General features: G+C 45.8%; 1 protein-coding gene across 1 annotated transcript; it reads right to left on the bottom strand.

The window, feature by feature from the left end:
- Positions 1 to 755: 755 nt before the first annotated feature.
- LOC114196758 (intercellular adhesion molecule 5) lies at positions 756 to 6,485 on the bottom strand. The gene is made up of 7 exons (XM_028087557.2): positions 6,416 to 6,485; positions 4,593 to 4,859; positions 3,396 to 3,716; positions 2,861 to 3,139; positions 2,060 to 2,329; positions 1,163 to 1,405; positions 756 to 961 (listed from the first exon to the last, which is right to left on the bottom strand). The coding sequence occupies exons 1-7, from the start codon at positions 6,468 to 6,470 to the stop codon at positions 756 to 758; spliced, it is 1,641 nt and encodes a 546-aa protein (XP_027943358.1). The 5' UTR covers positions 6,471 to 6,485.
- Between the last annotated feature and the right edge of the window lie 3,482 nt (positions 6,486 to 9,967).

Raw genomic sequence — 9,967 nt, forward strand, 5'->3', positions numbered from 1 at the left:
CAATAGATGGTTAGTGAGTTGAAGCCTAACTACCCACGGACCCTTAATGGTGTTATCAAATTCAGCTCTGGGAGCCAGCACTCCAGAACCTCAGGTTAGGGGAGCAGGGGAATGTGTAGGCAGGAATAAGCTTCTGATTCCTATCTCTTTGGTATTCACTCCCTTTGAAGTCCTGTCTGTGGACTGAGAAACTGGTTTCCACCTAGTCATGAGGAAACCAAGAGAAATGAGTTGCATTTCTGAGATATTTCTGTCTCTTTAGTCTGATGTTTGGGAGCAAAGGTAAGGATCTTTTTTGAGTCTAAGAGCGAGTGGACTGATTAAGCACACAGTAAGGAGCAGGAGGCCCTCTCATTAGCTGGACACTGCGAGTGAAATTCTAGTGACTAGAGTGACTTCAGGGGAGCTGAGCTTGCGGATGGATGAGATACAAGGGATGCGGGGGTCTGAAACACCTTTATTTTTTTTAAGATTTTATTTATTTATTCATGACATAGAGAGAGAGAGGCAGAGGGAGAAGCAGGCTCCCAAGGAGCAGGGAGCCCGATACGGGACTCGATCCCAGGACTCTGGGATCATGACCTGAGCTGAAGGCAGACGCTTAACCATCTGAGCCATCCAAGCGCCCTGAAACACCTGTTTTGTGGGACTGCAGAACACAAAGGGTAATGTCTCCTCCTTTCTCCTCCCCCCCCTTTCCTCCCTTAGGAAACCCCAGTAGTAGAGGTTGCCTTCAACCAAATAGCTGTTTCCATTTAACAATTATGTGCATTGCACTTTTCTGCTTGCTGAACAGCAAACTGGCTTTCCTGCTCTTTGTTCTTCTCTTTCTGCCTATAGGGCAATTTCCGCCTCTCTATTTTGCAAGGCCGGTAGTTCAGATACAGTGCTATGGCGGTGACACCCACTCCAAGGGCGACAATGATGACGAAGATGGTGGAGCTGATTCCTTCATCCAGTCCTGCCCAAGCACAGAAGACAGAGTTCAGGAGGGTTACAGGGCAGGGAGAGTCCCTGCCTCCCCCAGCCTACCACACCCACCTCTCAGTTTCACCCTCCCTCTGCCCAGGGGAATTTTTCTTCTTTCCAGGTTTGGATAAGAATCCCAAACTCCTGGGGGATTTCCGTCCTAGGCCTGGCAGCAGGGGAGAGCCACAGTCACCTTGAACGATGACAGCAATGTCTTTGCTGACAGAGCCCAGCTGGTTAGTGGCTGTGCAGCAGTAGGTTCCCGTGTGGTTCTGGGTTGCCTTCTGTGGCACCTCAAGGTGGAAGATCACTCCATTCCAGGTACACACCAAGGCTGGAGTTGGGTTTCCCTTTGGGACGCACACAAGCATCTGCTCTGCCCCTTTGACCCACGTCTGGTTGCCAGGGCAATCAGATTCCTCTAATCGAGGCTTGTCTGGAAGACAGTCCCCCAGAGAAATGAGTTCAGTGTGCCACATTCCTTCCTCACCCAGAGGCTCAGCTCCCCCTCCTCCCCTAATCCAAATGCTGTGTCCCTTTGACCCAACAGCTTTCCTTCCTGAGGGAAGGACCACTGTTCCCTGCTTTGGGCCATGTTTGTCTTTCCTTCCCTAGGGGCGAGGAGTCTGAGACACAGCAAAGGCATTCTAATGGATTCAGACTAAATGATCTGGGTTGTCCTATCAATGGTGGCTTCCCCACTTCCCATCTTTGCTTCTCAGTGAGTGAGGAGATGGGTAGGGACGACCCCAGAGATGAGAGATTTTCTACTTTTCAAAATACAGATTCTTATATGGAAATTTCCCTCCTCAGCATAAACTCCCAACTATCACTTTCTGTGTCCTCAGCCATCAACCCTCAACTAAGACCATCTGATCACCTTGTATTCTCTTTTCCATTCCCAGTTCCCCCAGCTCACTTTTCTGGGGCTACGGTAAGCTTGGGGAGCTTTAATGTTATTTTCTTCTTTGATTTTTTTATTTTAATGAGAAAAACAATAACTCTAATATTGAAGTTGCTGGCCAAGACCTCTGGAAATGAGACTAATAATAATCCTTGTTTTGACCAGAAAGTTCAGGCTTCTACTCACATAAGACATGGAGCTGCACTGCAGTGGTTTTGATCAACTGTTGACCCTGAACCTCCATAGAGGCCTCACAGGAGAAATTTCGGCCATTATCTTCCTCCCTGGTGGTAAGTGAAAGCCAAGCAGGCTCCCCAGGGGCAGGGAGGTCTGGGGCTCCCTTCAGCCAAAGAGTAGGGCTGGGTGATGTTAATACATGCCCTGAACAGGTCACATTAATGTCTGTCCCTGCCAGTGGGTATAATTCTTCTATCTCCAGGATTGGTGGAGGGAAGCCTATAAGAAAAGGAAAAAGAGAACCAAACATATTTCTCAAAACTCACAGCCACTTCTGTACTCTTGCTGCTGAAGGTGTGGTATCTAGGCAGACAAGATGGGAAAGACTTTATATACCTTCCTGCCTCTGTGCTGAATGGCAGGAGCAATGAGATTTGGGAATTTGAGAGCTCTTCTTACAACAAATGCAGTGTGCATACATTTGGCTATGCCTCTGTGGCAAGGACAGCAAGATGGCTTTTCATCTTACAGATTTTTCCTCTTTACCTCAAAAGTTGTTCTAGAAACAAGTTGAAGGACCCACAGTCACTCTGTAAGTAGGATGGCCTGGGGAAACAGGGTGAAGGCTGAAGAGAACTACTGTCCCAATACGTGTCTCCAACCTGCCTGCACTCATCAGAGAAAACTCACTTGAGAGTATACCTTGGAAAGGTTAGTAGGGATATTTACTGTCGAATCACCAAGACTTTACTGTGGAAGATTTCAGTGGCAGAGAAACCCCGTGCAGAAGGGAAGAGGCAGGTCACTTACTATAGACATGCACTGGTTCTCTTGTTTTCTCTTCCATTGGACCCAGAGATACAAGGCAAGACAGCTCCTGATCACCAGTCTCCATGGCCTGAACGGTGGCATTGGCCCATGCTGTGTCTCCTTTCCAGGAGACAAAAGGGCTCAGCTCCTGGTCTCCTAGGAACATGTGGAACATGACCTCTCTGGCTGGGAACACCCTAGACAACTCACAGCTCACAGCCTCTGCCATCCCAATCTCCAAAAGTGGGGAGACCCAGATTTTGGGGCTCTGAGAGAATTCTGCCAAGAAATGAAGAAAAGGAAAGAAAGGAGGAAAACCATGATAAATCATGTGCTATGTAGAACTCCACAATGTAGGAAGGGAGTGTGGCTAAAAGCACTCTGTCCCCCAGGGTAAGTTTAAGGCCCAAGTAGAGGTAGAGCTCAGTTACCCTCTCACCCTCATCTTAAACTTTGTGGGAACTTAGTCCCAAGGGCCAAGGTAAGACAAGGAAAATGAGCCTCAGGATCCTTCCACACCTGGGCTCTGACTCACCAAAGATCCGGAGTACCTTGATGGCTGAACTACTGTGAAAGAGCCCTCCACCATATGAACTCAAGTCCAGTTCTGCACGGCATGAGAAATTACACCTGTCATCTGCCCTTCGGGCTTTGACATTGATGGTGACCTCAGCTCTTTGGGAGGCCACAGCCAAGCTCATAAAGTTCCTTCTTTGTAGTTTCTTGTTACCCTGGAGAAGGGTAAGGGTGAGGTTCTCCAGGGGTGCTACACTGGGCACATGGCACTTCACTGTAAAGGCTTCATCCATGGCTACCCATGCAGGCTCCAGCTCCAGGATCACCTGCTCTGGTGGCTCTTTAAGACAAAAAGGTGGGCTTGATGAGAGAAGGCTACTCACCTCTCCAGAAAGAAATGATACAGGACGGGCAGCCTGTGATACAAGGGGACTGTTACCCTTGAACCGTCTGATCAGCAGTGTCAGCTTTCTGCCAACCCTGCCCTACATGGAACGAGTCAGTCTTCTGACTCTTCTGCTCATGAAAGGTGGCCAAGAAGTATGACTGCTGAGGGGGAGTCCCTTGTGTTGACTGTTGCTGCCATTCTGGAGAACTTTCTCTCTTCCAGAGGTGCTTCAGAGGGACAAGCAGCTTCTGAGGAGCTCCTCAGCATCACACAAAAACTAGTCTACCAAGTCTACCCTAGTCTACCAAGCTTTTACCCCACCGAGGTCACACTCTTATGGCCGTATCCTTGCCAGTGCTACTTTCCCACCTGTAAGACCTTCCTCACCCATCCCCATCACTTCAAATCCTTACCATTCTGCAGGAGGGAAGCTCAAGAGCCTCCTTTTCCATGGAGACTTCTCCAACTGCCCCGGCCCATAAAGACCCTCCTTTCTCCAAACTCTATTTATTCTAAGAATTTGTGTCAAATAATTTAGCACTAATTGTATACTTTTTTGATCATTTATAAGCTAGCATTATTGGCATATGTCTTCTGTACCTGAACATATGCTCAAGCACAATGTCTGGATGCCCTCTATGGTCTGCTCCTAATTTAAAATCCTACACCAAAGGGAAATAGAAGTAATTGGCCCTAGAATTCCTACAGTGTAACAGAAATCTCTATTAAGGTTCCTAATTCTCTCCCCTAAAAGAAATCTCTGATTTTTCCCTAAATGAGGCCTTGTCCTGTTCCCCTACTCTTCCCTTCCTCCTCAGCCCTACTCACGATACACAGTGATGCCAAGGCTTGTGTCCTTTTGGATCCCTGCACAAGAGAAGAAGCACTGCAGAATAGAATTCTCTGTGACATCCTCCAGGAGAAACTCCTTCCACTGAGGTCCTTTGTCCACCTGGGTTTTCTTTAATAAAGTCTCAATTCCACTGGGTCCGGGGTCTGGACAGGTAGTGCTGCAGTTGACCATTAGAGACTGTCCAAGCTTTACCAGGGCCTGATCTGGCCAAACAGAAACCTCAAATGTGTCTTCAGTAGCCCCTGAAATCATCAACCACATAGGCCAAAGACTTTGGTGAGGAACACATGACCCAAATAAAATACAAAGCTGATTCTATTTGATGGTTAAAAATAGGAAACCTAGAGGCATCTGGGTGGCTCCGTCATTAAGTGCCTGCCTTTGGCTCAGGTCATAATCCCAGGGTCCTGGGATCGATCGAGCCCCGCATCGGGCTCCCTGCTCAGCGGGAAGCCTGCTTCTCCCTCTCCCACTCCCCCTGCTTGTGTTCCCTCTTTCAATGTCTCTCTCTCTCTGCCAAATAAATAAATAAAATCTTAAAAAAAAAAAAATAGGAAACTTACCCTGAAGAAAAAGTTACAAGGAACTAGACAAGAAAAAGACCCTTAATGAACAAGTTAAAACCCTGATTCCACCACCATTCCCTCCACTCATCATCTTTCTAGGGATCTTGATTTCTCTATTAGTGTCACCTTGGAAACTATGGAGTTCTTAAAACTCATGCCCAGGAAACCATTCTCTTCCTGAGCTTCCAGATGTCTTGGAAGCTCCCAGGATTGGCTGCTGAGGGGCTCTCAAGGGGTTATCAGGCCCTGGAGAAAAGAGCTTTGTTACTTAGTTACTTATACCTCAAAGCAGTGTTTCTTTGAAATTATGGTCTAAGGACTGCCTTCACCAGAATCACCTGGGGTTCTTGTAAAACTGCAGATTCTAGCTCCACCTCAGACTGAATGATTAAGAACTTGTGAAAGTGGGACCTGGAAGTAATGCAAGTGAACAGAACGAGCATTCCTGATGACCCATATGCATACCAAATCAGGAGAACCACTAGCCTGAAGGTGACTCCTAGGGTCATTCATTTCCCAGAGAGTTTTCACCTCTTCTCAACATGAGACTATTCCTTTTTGCTTTGGTACTAAGGCAACAGATGTTTTTGGATGCTTAAGAGTTTAGTCTGTTAGGGAAATCTCAGGTGCAATGAGAGAGACATCAGGTAAATTTTAGATGCCTGACATAGGTGAGAGGCGGTCTTCTGAAAGCTTCCCTACAGGTCCCTTTTAGCTACTCCATGTCCACCATCTGCTTCGTCTCCCAAATACCAGTCCCATCTAGGAATACACAACTCATGAGGCAGTGTTACCTACTAAGGCTCCAGTTCCTTTCTTGCCACCTAGAGAACTTGCTTCTCATAATTGAGCTATGGGCCCTCTCCTATCGAGACGCTGTTGTAGCTTTTCATGACACAGAAGGTGGCAACAATGAAGTAAAAATATTCTCAAGAGTGGAAAAATAAGACGGTCCTGGGGCAGCAGGGAGCCAAGGAGAGAAGGCATATTTCTTAAGGAGAGTTCTAATGGTCTATTATCCTGTCCATCAATTCAGGTTCCACAATTATAAGCCAGAGACACCTACCCATTCTGTGTCCTAATGATCCCAAAATAGGAATCTCTCCCTAGGGTCCAGACAAGTGAATACTCAATTTTTGCCCCACTCAGTACTTCTTATCCTCTTTCTCATTGGCCAGCCATCTGCACCCTGGTACATACTGACTAAAGAAACTATCCCCAAGTAGCCTCACCTGGGAAAGGGATCAAGGCCAGCAGGGCCCAGACATGAAAGAGTAGCATTTCCATCCTTGTGAGAAGGGCCAAAAGCTGGAGAGGAGAAAACAATGCCGGAGAAAGTGATCAAAGAAAAGCAAAAGGATACAGAAAATTATTTCTCTGATATTGTTAAAGGTCAGCCCCTTTCCTAAAACCTTGCATAGTCTAGAGAAATTGTAGCAAGAGTAACGGTGGTGTGGTGTGGGTGTACTAAAAGGACATAAGAAAATAATAGAGGATATTAGATTAAGTGAGACTCTTGTAAAGCTTGTATTGCATTTATCTGTCTACATATTTGCCTCCATCTATTTGAGTCACTAGAAGGCTGTTAGCATGAAAACAAAAAATGAAGTTTAGAGAGATGAGATCAGCCAATGTATATCTAGCACTGTCCAATGGAAAGTGACCCTGAATCTAGAAAACGTGGTCACTAGAGTCCCATTCTCTGACATAAGGGAGAAATGTTTCATCGCGGCTCTCTCCTCATGACCTCTATGAAATATCCCTCAAGACAATCCATCTCTTTCTGATCTGCCTCCATGTTCACCAAGCAACCTTTGGATTATTAATTTGGCTAAGTGTAAAGTGTCTACTTCTCTTTTCTCCACCAATCCATACCAAGTTTTTTTCTTTCAAAACCCCATTCAAGCTAATTTCTTCTAAGGAAGTTTCTTGACTAACCCTCTCCCACTTCACAATCCCTTAGTTACTACACATGGTACCTCACTTTATGCCAAACATGATTTCTGAAGCTATGTATATTAAAATGCAATTCACTTTAGTGAATTTTTTTTAATGACGAAATTATTACTACTATTACTATGCTAGGAATTCCCTGAGGACAAGAGACTATAATTTATTTATCTTGCATCTCCAGCACCTAGTACAGTGCCTAGCATGTTATGGGTATTCCATTAAATGAATGATTACCCTCTAATTCTGTATTTGAATTTTCATGCATTGGGTTTTACACAGGTGTACCTTTATGTGTATGCTGGTCTGAAAGAGGTTGTTTTCTTGGTGGGGGTGTCTTTTTTATAAAAATAACAATATTATGTCAAGTGTTATTTTAAAAATTCCCGGTGGGGGGGAAGTAAAGTGAGAATTAAGTGACTTAATTCAAGCCAGTGTTTAGCCCAGTTCCTGCTAAGATTTCAATAAGTTAGTGATGATGCTGATTGTGTCACTGTTGCTGATGCTGCCAATAATGACAAACAAATTGATCAAGGAGCATCGAGGAGGAAATCGTTACTTCTCTCTGAAGGAGTTGAGAAGGTTTCTTAGAGACACCTCCTTTGAACTGGTTTTCTATTATGACTGGAAGTTTATTAAGGAATGAAGTGATATGGAGAAGAGGTCAGGCCAGACTTAACTGAGAAAATTCAAGAAGTTCAATATGGGTAGAGGGTAGCTTATAGGGAAAAGAATTGTGGGATAAAGTTAAGAGAAGTGGGTATACAATTAAGTAGGCAAGTAGGAATTTACAGTTTTTAAAGCATAGGGGTGAGATGATCAACTTTATTTTTCAAGATGACAACACTGGCAGTGTGTGGAAAAAAGAAAGATGAAGAGAAGATTGGTGGCCATGAGATCTGTTAGAAGGCTACTGCAGTAATCCAAGGGAGATATGAGAGGACCTGAAGGCAGTGGTGGCTGCAAAATTTCTACACAGAAGATGTTCAGGGGGTCTCAGTCTGGTTGGAAATAGAGGCTAGAGGTTGTGTTTACATAGGACACATATTGGTTTTACTTAAAATGTATCTTACAGATCAATAAAAATAGCGTTCTAAATATTTTTTCACATATTTAGAAAATATCAATTATTCATATCTAGTATTTTGAAAGTGGCATGGAAAGGGCGGAGGAAAATGGCATTCCCACTGTTTGAGGGGCATGTATAACATTCATTCGGCTATATAATTTTTTTAAATATCAGTCATATTAACTTGGACACTGTAGAATTCCCATTTATTCTTGTATTTCTTGAAGTAAAGTGCTCTCTTCCTAACACTGTATCTCACTTCAATGACTCTTTCTCAATCACATCTTGTCTAACAGCTTTTAACATTAGTAACCATATACTGTGTTCCAGGCTATGGACCCATGCTGAGTGGTTTACTTTAGTTATCTCATACCAATCCTATGATTATTGCTAGTTTTATAGATGAAGAGATGGAGGTTAAGAGAGGTAAAGTAACTTACCCCAAGTCACACAACTAATTAAGAGGTAAAGCCGGGATTCAAACCCAGACATCTTGGCTACAGGGCAATGCTTACTATTTCACTGCTTTTTTATATTCAGTGAATCTAGATTATCTGTGCTTTGATGGGGTCACAGTGCCACAAATAATACCCCTTAGAGGTTAATCCAAGAGCTCCTTCTATTTTAGTGATCTCTCCTTAGCTTACTCCTGTTGCCTTTCTCTGCAAGCCTAATCTTGCTGTGAATGAATCTCATGATTATATTCTGCTCCCAGAGCCTTAGCTAAAAGACTTCCCATCTTTGATGTCTACAAGCCCAGCTAGTTGGTTTTCCCTTGTGGTTGCCACTAGCATACGCCACATAGATAAAAGAAAATGGGGTGGGGGGATTTGATTTTTTTTGTTTTAATACTCCTACACTGACCATACCTTGTTCTGTGTTGTTTCAAGTGCCCAAGTGCTCCTCCCCCCAACTATACCCACAGCGCGACCATTTCATCCTTGTTTTGACGTGTCATGTTATGATCAGGTGCTGAAACGTGCACTTTTACATTCATTCCTTTTCTCAAGAGAGAAAGCAGCATCCCTAAGGGGAGATGATTTTTAAATCTTTTTAAAATTCCTTTGGCTTGCTTGCTCCGTAGATGATATCCCCAAATTCAAGGTTTAAAGTGGCTGAAATCCTAGACCTATAATCAGCCACTAAAGGGTTGCAGGGGAGAGCGCAGGCAGTTGAGGGGAGGGCCACAAACACTGATCTGCTGCTGGGATTGCTCTGGCGCTGTAGCCAACCTGGACTTCCAGTCCAAGTCTGGGGCTCTTCCAGCGTTTCTTGCAGTATCTTACACAGATGTGAGTCCCACCCCGCCCTCTGAGCTCTTTTCTCTCGAATTCCCTGGAATTCGCTTCCTGCTCTGGGGACCCCCCCCCTTTCCCCCCGCCCCGGTTCAGGATACCTTCGCGAGGGGGGCCCAGCACCACCTCCCGGCCTCCCACCCCCAGTGCCCAGGCCGCAGCCCGCTACCCGCGGCCCGTGCTCCCGCTTTCTCGTCTCTCAGGCCGCCGCCCCCTTCTGCCGCTCTCACTCCCTTCTCAGGCCTGCTAGTCTGCCAACCCCGCCGGGTCTGTTGGCCCCGGGAGGGCAGGGCGTCGCCAGCTCCCAGGGACGGAAGGACGAAGCGGATACAGTAGTTACGAATATTGGAGGGAGGGCCTGCGGCCGGCGCTCGGACACGGCGCGCGAGGCCCGCTCCTGCTCGGAAGCCGCCTCCTGTCTCGCGTGCACACAGTGTGGCTCTCACGCTCTCGGCCCGACAAGCCCGGCA

Source organism: Eumetopias jubatus, unplaced genomic scaffold, assembly GCF_037043125.1.
Source record: "Eumetopias jubatus isolate StellerSeaLion01/CBP00866 unplaced genomic scaffold, mEumJub1_p1.0 scaffold_10, whole genome shotgun sequence".
Taxonomy (NCBI): Eukaryota; Metazoa; Chordata; class Mammalia; order Carnivora; family Otariidae; genus Eumetopias; species Eumetopias jubatus.

What these genes read in the sequence shown, in the direction of transcription:
- LOC114196758 (XM_028087557.2), bottom strand. Translation starts at nt 6,470, where the DNA reads ATGGAAATGCTACTCTTTCATGTCTGGGCCCTGCTGGCCTTGATCCCT. An exon ending in CAAGGTACTCCGGATCTTTG is followed by an intron (nt 3,140 to 3,395) that starts GTGAGTCAGAGC and finishes ATTTCTTGGCAG; the next exon opens with AATTCTCTCAGAGCCCCAAA. An exon ending in AGTGCAGCTCCATGTCTTAT is followed by an intron (nt 1,406 to 2,059) that starts GTGAGTAGAAGC and finishes ACTGTCTTCCAG; the next exon opens with ACAAGCCTCGATTAGAGGAA.